We start from the raw sequence: 18,242 nt of genomic DNA on the forward strand, positions 1-18,242 counted from the left end.
CAATATAATCTTCCTATTAATAAAAACCGGCATTCAAAATTTGTGTAGATATAAAAATATATTAGACCGTACTTCAGTGATTAACTCATGCGTCACAATTATGTTTACGAGACTTAAAGTCTTTAGACAATGAACCACTCTCTCGTATTGTCCACTACTACCATAGCCACTTTCCTTTAGCCTGAAGAGTTTTTTTTTACCTCAGAAAGCTCACAACTAAAACTAGAAAATTTCTATACTTAATCAATTTCTCTTAAACATAATATTTTCCCAACGACAGAAACTTAAAATTATCATCCGTCAGTTTATTCTACGAAAAACAGAAAATACGAACAAACTTGTTTCCTAAATCTTGAAGTAGAGCTCCACTATCTAATTTTGATCCCAAACAAAGATTCATTAATATTTTACTACAAATTGTTACATTTCATGTTCATCATTCTCGAATAAATTGAATATGAACAAAATTTGATCAAAAATTGCTGTAGTCTGAACATTGAAAGCACGCCCAAAACCATTTTTATTATCATGGATTCTGAACACTTTTATTTCACGAACATTTCGAAATATACATTTGTAGCGTCACAATTCTTTCTCTCATATTTAACAAAATTAACAAATAAAAATTAATACACACATACACATACACACAAACACATTTTGCAGTAATAAAAACAAACAATCGAGTGAGATGGCTCAATGGTAACTCAATGAGCTCGCATTCGAGAGGTCTCGGGTTCGATCCTCAGTGTCGACCAATCTGGTAAAAGTTTTTTTCCCATGGTTTTCCTCGACTGAACATAACTAAATTAAGGACGAATGCCGAACTGGTCCCCAATTAACACGCAATAATAGACACAGTACAACAGCAACAAACATTCCTAACAGTAAACTACAGGCCAATCGCGATATGACCTAGGAGTTAAAGCGACTATAAATAAGAATACAAAAGTTATAAATATGAAATAGGGGTACAAATATGAAATAGTGTGATATACCCTGGGACGTGTTGTATTCTAGTGAAAGTCTTAAAAATTACTACGCACTGATATGTACTCTCTTTCGCGGGAATGTGTTAGTTTGAGTTAAAAGCTGAACTGTTGAAACGTTCAGCATTATTTTCGAAGAAAGTGGAAATTTTGTCTTTAAGTTCATTTCTTGAATATTCCTCAATGTTAGAAATATTAATGATATATATTCTTAAAGAGAGATAGTCTACGTTCACAGAAATGTACGTTTAATTGCTTTCGTTTTTAAATTATATGTTTTCAGGTTATAACGTATGTATATCAATGTGTAACAAATATGAAGTACTAGTATTATTAGTATTCCATCGTTATACTGTGCTTTTCTGTTTCGTTACTAGTGTTAGCACCTGTAGGAGGAAAGAAAACCTCACCTTCCAACAAACTTAGAAAACAGTGGAATGAAAAGGCAATGTAAGAAGCCACAAAACAAGTTCGAGAAAATACGTAAGAGACGATTCATCTGGATTCAGTATTACGGGTGGAAAAACGCCTTCTAATGAAGATGATGAAAGCTTGTTCTGTGCCTTTTTTAGTAGAGGCCATTTTGACTTCGCAATTTGTTAATCTTGTAACTTGTTAATAGTATTCCATATTTATATTCCATTTCTATGAAGAAAATAATTATGTTAGATTTTGAGGAAATTATTTTTTTTTTCAAATATTTTTATAACATCTTACGAACTCCAGTCTGGTGTACCATTCACAGGGACATTCAGAAATAAACAAGACAATACTTTACGTCCAGTATTCAAAACAGAACGGGAAAACAAAATGGTATTCCATATTTGTAACACTTCCTCTACATATATCACCTGGAAGTCCAGAAAAACAAAATAAAGAAAGAAACCTATTAATTAAACGTTTTAAAAACTTACAGTTACCCTACCATTATCTCTTATGTTCATGAAGTGAAGAATCTATCATTAAAATATGAATTGTGGTGGTGGTGATGTAGCATATTATGACGTAATCATATTATGTAATAATCAGGTAATACTAATATGCGTTACAAGAGCGGTATGTTGAAGTTTTCATGTTCGAGGAAAAGTTTGAAAAAGCGAAACGTAGTTGAGCTTTTTTAATTTCCGAGAATTGAAAGAAAACATACCGCTCGTGTATCGTACATTATTTTGTGCGAAGATCGTTTATTACATACCTGAAAGAGGAATTTCTAATTAGTTGCAATGAAATCTCCATCTTGGTTTCTGTTCAATGAAGGCAAATTTGTAAAACAAAAATATCTTCAACATTGTTGCTTTAAAATGTATTCTGTGTTTACTATACTCCAGCAGGCCGTGATATACATACGTCTGTCTTCTTTTTCCCCCAGTCTATGATGAGTCTGGAATCTTGTTGATTTTTTCACGGCTTCCTTAATGTTACTTGCATCACGAATGCAATAACTTTAGTGGAGTTGTAGAATTTACTTAATTTTTGCAAATATTTAAAAACAATAATTAACAGTGCAATTTAGGTGAAATTGCAGTGATAAGTTTATAATTTATAATTATTATTTGAACGTCTCTAAAAATAATATGTTAAAAGCCTAAAGCAGTAAAATCAATATGTCACTTAAGCGGTAAGAAGAGGGAAATTGTTGTGTGTGTTAGGTTGGGAATACTGAATGTGGAATTTTAGACTTTTCGCGGATTGGTTTGTGCGGAAACCAAGCAAATACGCACGATCTCGCACAAAATACATTTTGTAAATTTAATAGTATCAATGATTACTAGAAAGGAAAACTTAAATTTCTCAGATGAAGAAAAGCTTGAAATCTTACGGAATTAATTCAACGCAAACACCTTAGTAAGCGTTTCAGAAAAATAGGCTTTTAGTTCTTCCCGACCTCTTTCCAAGAATATTTTGCATTAAACGGAACCTGGAGACCGGATGCATGGATCGGATTCTGTTAGTTAAGCACGTGTCGCGCCTTTCAAGCTCCCTCAAGCGAACTGGGGAGCCTGCAAAATCGGATTTGTATCCTAAGACGCTTAAGACGTAAAATGTTTCATACACCAAAACTAATGACGAAGTCAGCAGAGAAACTGCTTTTCTCTGAGACACAATAATGCGTCTCCATGGCAACTCGTGAATTATTAAATAAATAAAGATCATGTGAGGCAACTTAGGAACAAAATTACTCCGAATTAATTTCCAGTTTCTCAAATTTCTTGAAAACCTTCACCATTTTAAAGGATTTAAAAATTCCGTTGACGTCCATAAACTAAATTTAAAAATCGTTTCATAAGGCACAATCATATGAGAATTATACAGTTGTAAGATATTTAGAAAAAACAACAAATTACAGCAAACAATTTTATTCTCCTTCATTTACACTACATTCAATCATAGCTTCTTCTTGCTCAAAGACAGGATCTTCGCTACGAACCCAGCATTCTCCAATCTTTCGTCTTTTCCACCTTGCTCTTCATCTTCGCATACTATCCATACATAAGATATATGGATCATATTAGGAGACAAAGAGGAAGGCAGAAAATAGGAAAGATTGGAGAAAGCTGGGTTTGCAGTGAAAGACCTGAATAAAAATAAATTACACAATAGTATTTACTTATTTACAAATGGGTTTTAAGGAACCCGGAGGTTCATTGCCGCCCTCACATAAGCCCGCCATTGGTCCCTATCCTGTGCAAGATTAATCCAGTCTCTATCATCATATCCCACCTTTCTCGAATCCATCTTAATATTATCCTCCCATCTACGTCTCGGCCTCCCCAAAGGTCTTTTTCCCTCCGGCTTCCCAGCTAACACTCTATAAGCATTTCTGGAATCGCCCGTACGTGCTACATGCCCTGTCCATATCAAACGTCTGGATTTAATGTTCCTAATTATGTCAGGTGAAGAATACAAAGCGTGCAGTTCTGCGTTGTGTAACTTTCTCCATTCTCCTGTACCTTCATTCCAGTTAGTCTAAAAAATTTTACACATTAGTAATTTATTGCATGAATTAAAATTTTAAAATTCATCAATGAATAAAAGGAATGCTTGTGTATACTCTAGTTTTTAAAGCTTTATTATTTAAATTTTTTAAATGTTCAGCCAATTTAATATACAATTTAGATCCAAGGTACAAGTATCTATTATGGATCTTGTTTAATATAAAATAAGACACATTTAAATTTCATTTCGACCTGGTATTGTACACATTTTAAATCGATAAATCACATAAAACCCAACCATGATTTTATGAACAGAGTATTTTTAAACCGTACAAGATAGACAGTATATCTTAATTTTTGGATTAAACAGAGGTCAGTCTTTCAGCCTGCTGACTGGTAGTGCTAGAGAACGTCTGACCTATCTCTGGGTTATCTCCGAAGCTATAAATAAACTCGAAGTTCATTCATAATATCTCTCCCTTTCAAGAAGTCAGTGTCTGTTAGTGCAATAAACTAATGATCGTCGCTTGTAAACAAATAGTTATCACTAAGGTGGCACATACTTTCTCAAATTTGACGTCCTTCGCAACGCGAATATTATTTATACTTTATTTTCTTGACTATCATTTAAAATTAATGTCTGACACTTAAAAGAAAACAAAAATGAAGTATATTATTACGATGTACCGAAGTACATATGATATTTCCGTGCAGATATTTTGCATCATATGATGAAAGATGAGTGGAACGGAGAAAAATTCCCTCCGGCATCGGGATTTGAACCCGGGTTTTCAGCTCTACGTGCTGACGCTCTATCCACTGAGCCACACCTGGCTCTGTCACGGACTGAGGCAGGATGGCCCGTCAGCAGACGACAGAAAGAGCTTGTGGCTCCGGCCCCTGGGGTCTATCAGGCAATTCGCGAAAGGAATCTGGCTTTGTCAGGGGCTAAGGCAGGATGACCCACCTGTGAGTGTCGGATTCACAAATGCCACGCAGACTACATGTCGGACTTCGTCAATCATTCCATATATAGAGTGCAAAATAGTCCAAAGCGTACGTAGGCTAAAGGCCCATTCACAATGAAAATCAAACATAACAGTAACATAAACACAGAAGTTTGCGCCCAGGCTACCAAATGGGATCATTCACAATGATTCACATAAGCATTGACATAAACATTACCGTAAGACATTAACATGAAAGTTTGCAAACTCCAAACTTTCATGCTTATGCTTACGTGATTTGCAAACAGAACACAATCGTGGAGCGCTGAAGTGTACGACAGAATATGAGGAAATGGCGTCGTTGTTATGTTTCCATGGTTACCAAGTATGTTTGCTGTTATGTTTATGTTCCCATCGTGAATGATGGTATGACTTCTTGATTTTACTGTAACGTTAAGTTAACGCTTACGTTATGTTTAATTTTCATTGTGAATGAGCCTAAAGTGTATAGACCCGCATTCTGTCGTAACGCCAAGTCGAGCCATGACCATTTACAATACCTTACAAAAATGTATAATCTACACAGTAGTAAAATTAGCACGTTATTATTATTATTATTATTATTATTATTATTATTATTATTATTATTATTATTATCATCATCGTCACACTACCATCCTTGTATTAAACGTTTATTAGCTAATCGTAGTATGAATAATAAATCTATACTAATAATAAATCTGTAGCCGAAATTTTTCTGGTAATTTTCGATTTTTCAAAAATAATTGGTCCTAACATATATAATTAATCACCCTGAAACCGAAAATCGCTTTTCTGAAATTTTTGTTTGTATGTCTGTCTGTATGTTTGTTACCTTTTCACGCGATAATGGATGAACGGATTTCGATGAAAATTGGAATATAAATTATGTTCGTTGTAGCTTAGATTTTAGGCTATATGGCATTCAAAATGCATTATTTAAAAGGGGAGTTATAAGGGGGCCTGAATTAAATAAATCGAAATATCTCGCTTATTATTGATTTTTGTGAAAAATGTTACATAACAAAAGTTTCTTTAAAAATAATTTGCGATAAGTTTTATTCCTTCAAAAATTTTGACAGGACTGATATTTCATGAGATAAATGAGTTTTAAAATTAAAATAACTGCCATCCAAGGCCGTGTAATGAAATAAAAAACAAATGACTTCGTCTATAAGGGGCCTTGGACAGCAACAATCGAAAGCTATGAAAGATAGCCTACAGAGAATGTTTCTGTGTTTGTATGAAGTAATATCGGAAGCTAAATTAACCGATTTGTATAATTAATTATTATTTCACCATTGGAAAGTGTAGTTTCTCTAGATGGACATAATGCTATAATGTTATTACAGTAACTTCTGATATAATATAATATAATATAATATAATATAATATAATATAATATATATAATGTAATATTATACAATATAATTTAAGTTATTTGAAGGGTTCAGAACCATAGTGGGCCAAACGCCATTTACTGAATACGTAGAAAACAAGGGTTAAAATTAAGTTATTACCATAATTGAATGGAAACCTATAACAAGTAAAATAAAGTATACACATTAAATCTAAATGATGTCAATGTTCATTAAACTATGGTTGCATGTAATAAAAATTAGAAACATGTTAAAAGAATTGTCATTGCACCAATGAGTGGTCTCTGGACCAAAATGATCGCATTTTAATTATTTGGATGCAATTTAAATTAATATATTAAACGATTTATCCTTCTATCAAACACGAATGTTCCCTGGATCAAATGTCCTATTTTAATTATGTAATTACTTTATATTTATTTCTAACGGGTGCAGCGGAGCGCACGGGTACGGCTAGTAATTTAATAAATTAATAACAATAATCTCAGACGCGGTCCTTTGTTCTGTTACGTGAAAGTTGAAAGACATACAAAAGTGGAAAAAAATTATTGCAACTCTGTATCACCCATTCTATGACTGCTTGGGCAGCAAGACTACTGAACAGGAGAATTCTGCATCAGAAGAATGAGAATAAAAACTTTTGGGCTCAGCAACGGGACGATTGAGTATAGATGTGCGAGTTTCGACTAAAGAGCTGCAGAACAGCGCTTAGAACCAGTTTATATTCGGTCAGAGAACAGGGACGTCGCTAGGGGGGTGCGAAAGGGTGCGCAAACACCCCATAAAAAATCGGAGCACCCCTTTCCGCACCCCAAAGGACATTTGAAGTCCTGATTTGAGCAATTTATTTTTAAAAATACTAGGCATAAGTTATTTTGAAGAAAAAAAAAACAAACATATTCCTGTAAGAGTGTAAAACAATTTTCATTAAACGCGAAAAATAAAAACTAGCCATTATTCAAACTGTACATAACATTTGACACGTAATTACAGCATTGTCATAAAGAGAAACTTAAGTCAGAAGGTGATTACTATGCGGATGACTTTCAGTCAATTCTTGATAAAATTTTAAATGAATTGGAACACGGATTTTCTGAAAATAGCTCATTAATTAAAGGCATGAAGTGTTTGCAACCCGCATCTAAGAATTTTCTTGGATGTGAAAAAACTATGTCCCTTGGTGCATCGTTATGGATGTAATGAACAAAGTGTGGAAGCCGAAGTGAAACTAATCCCTAAAACAATTGAATGTTATGAGAATGAACATGATGTCACTACTGACAACATTTTAAAATTTGTTAATTTCCTTCAGGAGTATAAATTGGCATTTCACGAAATTCACAAACTTTCTATAGTTTCTATCGTAACACCAGCATCTAGTGCGGGATGTGAACGTGCATTTTTGTGTTTACGTTGCATCCTAGATCATATATGTAACAGATAACTCATCGCTATTTTAAAATCAGCAGCACTTTGAAGAGAACAACCGCCAGGATCGTCACCCGTCCGCCGTAAACGAGCACGAGATGGCAGTACAGTCGCTAATGCAATTCAAATGGGAATTATGACGTGACTCCTTATGTAACAACTAGATGGCAGCGTAGTAAACCTGACAAAAGTTGTTAACTTCAAAGCCTATAAGGTCGACCTATCTGTTACATATATGATCTAGGGTTGCATTAAAACTCACTTGCGGAACAGAACGGGCCATGAATGTCTCAGCGATCTCGCAGTCCTTGTTGTAGAGCAGGATCTCGTAAAGACGCTGGATATTGAGGATCTAATCGACAAATTTGATGCTGCCCATGGTAATCGACGTATAGCTTTATATTAGGAAACTCAACACATATTCCCAGGTAAGTAGTAATAGTAGTAATCATCATCATACGGTCTCTTGCCAACGCTTGAACGGTCTGCCCAAGGATCTCTTGCCCACAGGATGGTAATTTAAAATTTGGCATGGAATTCTAGAACGAGGCATTCTGATGACATGTGATCTCCAGTTTTGTCTATTTCTGTAGGTATTCCGTAATCGGTTCAATCTGCAGTTCTTTCATAATGTCAAAATACTAGTAGTAGACCTAGTAGTAATACTTACTTACTTACAAATGGCTTTTAAGGAACCCGAAGGTTCATTGCCGCCCTCACTTAAGCCCGCCAGCGGTCCCTATCCTGTGCAAGATTAATCCAGTCTCTATCATCATACCCTACCTCCCTCAAATCCATTTTAATAATAATAATAATAATTTTTATTTATATTTATTTAATATGCTGTACAACAGCCAGTGGCCAATTACAGTTCAGCACAAATATAACAAAAACATAACACAAAAATAATTATTACACACAAATATAATTACAATTAATTACAATAATGAAGATGAATGGATAACTAAGAATACTATGAGACAATGATAATTGAGTATAATGGCTAAAAGAATACATAAATGATAAATCGTTGCCAAGAGCAAACTACTACACATTGAAGGGATCGAATTCGCAGCCATACATGTTGGCATTTTTAATGCATCTGGAGACTGGTGAAAGAAATTTCGAATTTCTAATGTAGAAAAGTTTGTGGGCTCTCATATCTTTTGTTGGAATACGTAAGGTAATAGTGATTAAGAATGAGTCACAGGATATATCACCTTTGAGGACTTTACAAAAGAACAGATAATCTAGCTCATGGCGTCTAGCATATAGATTTTGACAATTAAAATATTCACATTTTCTCTCATAACTATACCCGGAACTATAATAATAATAATAATAATAATAATAATAATAATAATAATAATAATAATAATACATAGTAATGATGATAAACAGATGTATAGTATGCGCGCAACTGCATGAGAGAACATTTTGGATTTTTTATGTACCACATTATTACAGCTCGCACCCCATCCGCACCCCTTTGCTCCGATCCTGGCGACGTCACTGTCAGAGAACCGCCAAGGTTGAGCATCCGACCGAATGTCCTACTGTCAAGCAGTTGCCCCTAATGTTCTGCAGGCTAGAACAACACCAGGCGCACTTCACCATACAAGAACTCTTGACATTTTCTGACTACACAAATGGTGTAACGATTGAAAGAAATTTATTTTCCCTTCAAAATTTTTTACTCTGCACACAATTTCAAATGATAGTCACTCTGAGCGACCACTATGCCACAGTAGGGATTTTGATATAATAAACCAATGTAGCATTATGTGATATTTACAAATGTATAATTGATTAATGTTGCTCTTTTTATAGTTCAGATACACCATTCATTCATTACTTTGGATGATACAATTTAAAACAGTTCTTTTTATCGTTCAGGCACAAATGCCACTTTGCACGTTGAACACAGATGGCACCTCTATATATCCTCAAGTGGTGGTTTCATGGTGGAACATCTGTGCTATAATTGAAGGGTTCAGAACCATAGTGGGCCAAGTGCCATTTACTAAAACCATAGAAAACAAGGGTTAAAATGAAGTTATCATCATAATTCAATGGAAACATATAGCAAGTAATATAAAGTATGCACATTCAAACTAAATGATATATCAATCTTCATTAAACTATGGTATTCACTTAACTTTAACACTCGCTTTCTCAGTTTTTAATAAATGGTACTTGGCCCACTATGGCTCTGAACCAGTAGCGGCCGGTATATCGAAATCCTCGGTGAGGCCAGATGCAACTAGTTTAATTGCCTCCGATAGGAAATGTTTGTTTATATTAATTATTATTGTTATTACATTATTAATATCATTATCACTGTATTATTATTATTATTATTATTATTATTATTATTATCAATGAAAAATAATAATTTCACTCACCAAATAAGCTGTTATGCTCTGAGTTTCAGTGATTGTTTCAGTGTGATGAAGCAACCCATATTATGTGTTGAAATTCCCCTTTCTTTCTTTTCTTTTTATTTTTCTTTGACAGCAACAAACAAGGCCAAGAGAAGTTTATTTTGCATCACATTACCACATAATCATTTATGTTGCCCATACCAGGATGCAATAGAAACTCGAGTTTTAAGATTATGTGTGAGAAAAATTATCAGCGATGTCGTAGGTATCTCGGTAGTCTCTTTCTTTATTTAAAACTTCTTTTCTTTCAGTATTATTTCTTCTCAAAAAAGGACACTCTAACAATGAATTAACTGCACCAGCATTACTTCTGTCATTTGTTTCTGTTTATATTTTCCCGAAATACATAACAACATTGGCCCACATTCACTACTGTACTACACCCTCGCTTATATGTCATAAACTGAGACATAAGGGGAGAGAATCGAGTGGGTCTCTGCCTGCCAAAGAGCTGGAATTTTGTTATTTATGGCCTAGTTAGGAAGACAAGTCACCACTGCTATTCCCACCCCACTCTACCCTTGAGGCCGGCCCATGGATGGGACGAGTGAAATCTGACCAGGCCAGACGAATTGTGCCTCAGCCACAACGTTTTAAGTGCAAACTCAAAGCCCGCGAAAGGACATGAAATGCATTAAGCGAGACCCGGCACGAACGATTCTGGCCTCAGGAACAAATTTTACTGCAAAACGGGTCTATATACATCACAAGCCAGACCCGGCACGAGCGATCCCGGCCTCAGGAACAAATTTTACTGAAAAACAGGTCTATATACATCAAAGTTTTCAAATGCTTCTACAGCGATATATGCTTTCTTTCAAATAACTAATACATTATATGAAAACACAAAATTTGATTTCAGTTAAGCCAAGTGACTGAGGCCCGGCCTCACTTGCCTCAGTCAATCAGCCGCCACTGCTCTGAACCCTTCAATTGAAGACCTAACATTCTAAAGTACCAATTTTTCAAATTTAATTTTATTCAATCTAACGGAGGAACATCCGTATGATAATATATACTAAATTGACTTTGTCGTAGCTCAACTGTAGGTGACTCACTCGTGCGCCAAAAGACGGTGTTGTAGGTAACTCAACATGCATTGCGCAGTGTGTTTTTCATCAACATCTCAGAAAGTTGTTTTGGCACTTAGAATATTAGGTCCTCAATTGCAGAGAACGAAAGAAAACTGTGGTTCTTCTGAACAACCATTATGCTACGAAAAAAGGAAACATGTACTCTCAGTTTTTTTTTTCTTTTTAAGTTTTAATACATGGGTCATTCGACAATAGTAATATGCGTTACAAGAGCGGTATGTTGAAGTTTTCATGTTCGAGGAAAAGTTTGAAAAAGCGAAACGCAGTTGAGCTTTTTTAATTTCCGAGAATTGAAAGAAAACATACCGCTCGTGTATCGTACATTATTTTGTGCGAAGATCGTTTATTACATACCTGACAGAGGAATTTCTAATTAGTTGCAATGAAATCTCCATCTTGGTTTCTGTTCAATGACGGCAAATTTGCAAAACAAAAATATCTATCTTCAACATTGTTGCTTTAAAATGTTTTCTGTGTTTACTATACTCCAGCAGGCCGTGATATACGTCTGTCTTTTTTTTCCCCCAGTCTTAAATGCGAACTTAAAACAAACGGTAAGGTTATGTAATGATTTATTCTTCATTTTAATATTCTAACAATATTATTTATATAACATATTGCAGTAATAACATCGGCAAGTTTAATTTTGCCGGTCAAGGAGATGTTTAGAAATGGAAAATATCTTTGACATCTAATTCTGCACATTGAAATTAATTGTTACATTTGTGCAGTTATTCAGAGTCACTGGAGCACCACTACCAGTTTTTTCTATTGTGAAACTTTTTGATCTCCTTCGTTCATAGTAGCCGCCATGATGAGTCTGGAATCTTGTTGATTTTTTCACGGCTTCCTTAATGTTACTTGCATCACGAATGCAGTAACTTTAGTGGAGTTGTAGAGTTTACTTAATTTTTGCAAATATTTAAAAACAATAATTAACAGTGCAATTTAGGTGAAATTATAGTGGTAAGTTTCCAATTTATAATTATTACTATATTGAACGTCTCTAAAAATAATATGTTAAAAGCCTAAAACAGTAAAATTGATATGTCACTTAAGCGGTAAGAAGAGGGAAATTGTTATGTGTGTTAGGTTGGGAATACTGAATGTGGAATTTTAGACTTTCCGCGGATTGGTTTTGTGCGGAAACTAAGCAAATACGCACGATCTCGCACAAAATTAGTGGCAATAATGTCTGTGTGTGGCACTATCAGCGGTAAATAACGTAAGTTGATAACAATGAGAATAGGAGCATCTGATGTGCGTTATCTGTGAGTCTGAAGACAATAATATCATTTATAAGATATTTGTAGTGAGTTTAATTTGTAGACGGTTATCTGTAGTGCTCTAAAATGTTTAGCAAATAAGAACAAAGCTGCTTCATTAAAATTCAGATTGCAAGAGGCAAAAATGCCTCTCAGAATACTTTAATTAAAATGTCATTAATTTTCGAATGACCTATGTACAACCTGGCTACTGATATCCTATTCCTAAGAAGTTAAATTTAATTTTTGAAGTTAGTACATCACTCTTATCTCTGTACTTAATCAACAAACATTCGCTTCATACATAAGGTGACTAAATCACAAGCTTATACCGCTCATCTACCGAAAAGTTTTATACTTCCGCGATACTTCATCCTGCAACCCAAAGTTTGGTTTTACCGATCCGTGTTCGACACTTGGCAGAACCCCCGTGGAATGGGATCGATAAGACAGACGCTGGTCAAAGCAACACTAGACGTCAAAGGGTAAACATGCTTGAGGCACGTTTCTAACCCACAACCACGGTTCTTACGCAGAGTTAAAACTGTGCCTCGACCTTTACTACATGTTTGTATTCTTTGTAGATCCTTTAAGACAGACAGTACAGCCTCGATGGTTAATATATGATCTGCTTTAATTCTACGTGACCAATTAAAAGCTTTGATCTTGCTGGGTCTCTTCTTTTGAAACTTAATTTCCATTCAGTGACATCGCGAAAGCTTCCGCGATGTGACCGCTTAGTACCTGTAGAAGAGCCCTATATTACTTCCATTTCTTAATCTGATTATACAGGGTGAAAGTGAAATAACCCTGCAGCTTGAAAGGGACGGCAGGGTACTCTTAAATGAATAAAAAACCTATATTACGTTTTGTGAGTAAATGCACGGTTAATTAGAAAATTAAGATGGAAGTTACAGCAGTCTGGCAACATCGCCGTTAACAAAATGGTCTTAGGCTACTTCTCGTAGGAGGTCAACGAACTAAGATCTGTCTCCCTAGGTAAGGCATGTCAAGCACCTTATTCTCGAATACCCTTATCCTCTGTTCTCCTCTCAACAAGGACGACGATAAGGATCACAATATAGACCACACTAAGGATCACGACAAGGACCAGGATAAGGTTCACCATCATAAGAAAACAAGGGCAAATATAAGAAATGCGACATGGACAAGACAAGGACCACGATATGAAAGACGATAAGGACCAAGACTACTATAAGGACCATAACAACGACAACAAATACCACGATAAGGATCATGATAAAGACAACAAGAACGATACAGACATTGCAGTGACAAGGATCATGATAAGGACCACAACAAAGACAACTAGGACCACGATAAGAAACCTGACAAAGACAACAGTGATCACGATATGGACCGTGGCAAAAACAACAAGGATCATTATAAGATCTACAACGATCACGTTAAGGACCACGACATGGATCACGATAAGGCTCACAACTACCAAGACACGGTTCATGACAAGGACCACGACAAGGACCATGATTCACGTCGTGATACTTAGGCCTATCGTGGTTCTTGTCGTTGACCTTGCATAGTCTTTATCGTGGTCTTTGTTGTTTTTGTCAGGGCCCTTATGCTGATACTTGTCTTTATCATGGTCCTTACTGTGATCCTTGTCTTTGTCATGGTCTTTATCGCGACGATTGTTGTTTTTATCATGGTCTTATTTTCTTTGTCAGAATCGTTATCGTGGTCTTGTTCATTACCGTGATCCTTATTGTGGTTCATTTCGCGGTCCTTATCGTGATCTTTGCTGTGGTGCTTGTTGCAGCTCATATTGTGATCCTTGTCGTCTTTATTCTTTAAATGCTATGTTTTATTTAACGACGCTCGCAACTGCAGAGTTTATATCAGCGTCGCCGGATGTGCCGGAATTTTGTCCCACAGGAGTTCTTTTACATGCCAGTAAATCTACTGACATGAGCCTGTCACATTTAAGCACACTTAAATGCCATCGACCTGGCCCGGGATCGAACCCGCAACCTTGGGCATAGAAGGCCAGCGCTATACCAACTTGCCAACCAGGGCGACTCTTTATTCTTGTCGTGGTCCTTGTCTTTATTATGCTACTACAATTGTCATTTCAAATAATAATGTTTTTTTCCCCTTTTGGCAAATGACTCTTGTTTCACACGGTAGATAATGTCGTCCTCAAAGCGGGGCCTTAAGATGCTGTATGGCAGTCTCACCGATTACAGATTTACTCACGATATTTTCTACCGAGCGCCATGTAACTAATTTTGAGGTGAGCTATACTATAGTAGAGGAGACAAGACTTGTCCTGTGACCTTATCATGTGCCGTGGCTACATCACCAATGGGGTATAGAGGGGGAAGACAGATGAACTTTCGTGTCAGTAGATTCGTATAATAGTAATCATCATGGAACAAACACTCTTTCTGTCAGCTCATTCTTTCCCGTCACACAGCTCATATGCCATATCTCGCCTCTTCATCTATATAGTACAAAATTGTTACTTATTCTGCTTCAATGCTAATATAAGAGCTATAGACTACAGTAAATGAAATGAAAAAAAAAAAAACTTAATTTAAAGCCTTCTCGAGGAGGGGAAGTCGTATGTTTCCCCTCTTGGAACGCCCGGGCTGTAATATTCTGTCAGTATTTAGACCGGGAACCTGCGTGGGGTGAGAATAAAAAACTGGATAAATGTGTGTATCCAATGCCCACCCACTTCACTTGCGTGATTCGGGTTCCGCATATTGCGGAAAGATGGCAGAACTGTGACCCATTTTCTAGTTGTACACCACTTCGGCGGGTCACGCTGTACATGTGTAGTATCTGTGAAGAGTTATGTCGTGTACTAGGGTGAGTGTATGTGTAAGTGTTCGTGTAAGTGTAGTGTCTTGAGATGAGTGATGATGATGATGATGAAGATGAAGGGAGAAGAAACCCGATGCCGGCACGTAGCCTACCCCTGTCGATTAGCACCAAGGGGACCACCAGGCTTAACGTCCCCATCCGACGGACGAATCACTAACAACAGTGACATATGCCTTCTCTTCATATGCACTGCGGAGAGATTTGGGATTTAACCCAGGCATATTGGTGTACAATCTAGTGATTAGAAGTTGTGCACCGCCATCTCTCCTAGTCCCGAGGTAGAAATTTTACATGCAGTTCTTAACCCGCAGTACGTTCATCAGAGTAATTATTTCTGAATTTTAGTGCAGGAGTGTCAGGCGAGAATGAGGGGCTATCAGGGACGTCGCTAGGGGGGTGCGAAAGGGTGCGCAAGCACCCCATAAAAAATCGGGGCACCCCTTTCCGCACCCCAAGGGCAATTTATTAACAAAATACTAGGCATAAATTATTTCGAAGAACTAAAACAAACAAACAATTTCTTGGATGTGAAAAAACTACGTCCCATAGTGTATCGTAATGGATGTGATGAGCAATAATAATAATAATAATAATAATAATAATAATAATAATAATAATATGCGCGCAAGTGCATGAAAGGACATTTTGGATTTTTTATGTACCACATTTTTACAGCTCGCACCCCATCCGCACCCCCCTTGCTCTGATCCTGGCGACGTCACTGGGGGCTATCCTACATTCCTATAAATAATCCAATAATTTCATCTGTGAAAATATACATCTCTGTTATAACGGAGACAAAAACGTCCCCTAAAATTCGTAGCTCTTAAGCAGTGTCTATTAGTAAACCCGCCCGCCATTGGACTGCAGACAATTTTTTATTCTGCTAGGAATACCTCAAAATCGAAATATTCTTAAAATCAAGTTCTAATTTAACACCAAATCATTAAACATAAATGGCAGAGAAAAAGTAGAATAGTTACCCATGTTTACTTCTATTAATATTCATCAATTACAACATTTTTTCGATAAAATGTCTAGGTCTTAACGAGATGAACACAATATTTTAATTCAACTGATGTATAGTAAGTAGGCCTATATGGTTATTAACCATTGTGAAACGAAAGTTCTGCGTATTTCATAGTCACGTCACAACAGTAGTTGTTTTGTATCCGGGAAATACTGTACGTAGTTCAAGTATAGCAAATTTTAAGAAAATTATCAAAGTTTTTATTGCTGAGACCATCAGACTTATCAAATAGCAATGTGATAAACACAAGAATGCTATTTTTACATGTGTTTACTTGTGTTTATCACATTGCTATTTGATAAGTTTGACGGTCTCAACAACAAAAATTTTGATAATTTGTACAGCTTATCGGACCCAACATGGTTTTTAAATTTACTAAAAAAAACTCTGCTTTATTATTTTTGAGATGCCTTTGATTTTAAAATCATATGATGTCTGATAAAACATGGATTTTATCTTAAAACCAAGAACTAGATAAGTAGGCCATGGTACTTCAGCTACGTCTGAAATGACAGTTACTAAATAATCTAAAAAAATCGATCAAATATATTATAAGCACTAGAACTTATACTATAAAATTATGCAACATTTCGAAAATAAAATATATTGCAGTCTCCCTCACCTCAGCACTACGCGTATACAAACAATTCCAAGCCTTTGCACCTCTATTAGGGATGAGGTGGGGGTAGGGGAGGCATTACCGATATAAACAAATCCCATTGTATCTTTCGGCTTTTGTTTAGCACATAACGCAACATCATAATATAATCAGATTTCAGACTTGATTTGTATATACAGTTACCGACCCACCATGACCTTAACCGCAGACCAAGAGAAACAAGCAACTATCACGTACAACTTCGGGTCTAGGGTTATCAGAACATACGACGACGTCAACAAACAAGTTACTAACTACAACACACTATAATCGTTTTTATGTCGATGACACCAGGAAAATACAATATACGTGTAGTATGTATGTTTAAAAACATGAACGACAGTACATTCTGTACAACTGGTAATTCTTTTAATTTTCGAAGAATGAAGAAAGAAATACAGTACGAATGAAATACCAGATGTAAAGTTATTAATAGTATTTGTCTTTGCAATAAATTATACGACCTTGTGTTAACTACGAACGCAATGATTATAATAAAAAAAAAACCGTTCCTAACCAAGAAAAAACGGAGCTAACACACAGAGGTGTGGCATGAGTCACAAATCTTAGTTTACAACATTGTACATATCAAAATTCAAAACACTTACCAGTCTTAATTAAAACTGCAAGAAGAGCCGATATTATGACGATGTTATCCATGAAGGTAGAGACCCCCATTCTCATCTATCGAAATTCCTGAGAAATAAAATGAATTCAAACATAAATCCACTTGAACGTAACAAACACACCTGTAAACATCAACTCTGGTATGCGAGCTGCCAGGCACTGTTAGTGGACTCGTCATTTGACCAATAACAAGCAACGTGTGTTGCTAGTGGAAACACCAATAGTAAACCTTGCGTGTTAAGGTAGGAACACCAATAGTAAACCTTTCGTATTAAGGCGGAAAGACTATCGCGGAATATTTAAAACTCAAAGACGTGATCAGTCGGTATAAAAGGTTATCAACGAAAATTTTACGACAAAAGAAAGTACTGATGCATATACGTACCTAATTCTTTGTGCTGATTGATGGTGACTCACTCTTTTCGGACAACACAACGTATTCACACTTCCCGCTTGTTATTCTTATTCCCAACTGTTCACTACTGACTGCCTACACTACTCCTCACCAATTATCTTGTACGCATGCTCAAGTATGTTG

The 18,242-nt window shown here is 36.0% G+C and overlaps 1 protein-coding gene across 4 annotated transcripts in view; it reads right to left on the reverse strand.

The window, feature by feature from the left end:
* The window catches only part of bou (boudin), a 93,038-nt gene extending 74,796 nt beyond the window's left edge, over positions 1-18,242 (reverse strand). The window contains exons 1-2 of one of the 4 annotated variants that reach the window (XM_069843955.1): positions 18,090-18,242; positions 17,686-17,773 (exon numbers count right to left, since the gene is read on the reverse strand). In XM_069843955.1, coding sequence (XP_069700056.1) covers positions 17,686-17,761 — 76 coding nt within the window. In that variant the 5' untranslated portion in view covers positions 17,762-17,773; positions 18,090-18,242. Of the gene's footprint in view, positions 1-17,685; positions 17,887-18,089 lie in introns of those variants that run through there. The other 3 variants (XM_069843954.1, XM_069843956.1, XM_069843953.1) reach the window with 3 other exon arrangements.

The sequence above is a fragment of the Periplaneta americana genome, chromosome 13 (genome assembly GCF_040183065.1).
Source record: "Periplaneta americana isolate PAMFEO1 chromosome 13, P.americana_PAMFEO1_priV1, whole genome shotgun sequence".
NCBI classification, from domain to species: Eukaryota; Metazoa; Arthropoda; class Insecta; order Blattodea; family Blattidae; genus Periplaneta; species Periplaneta americana.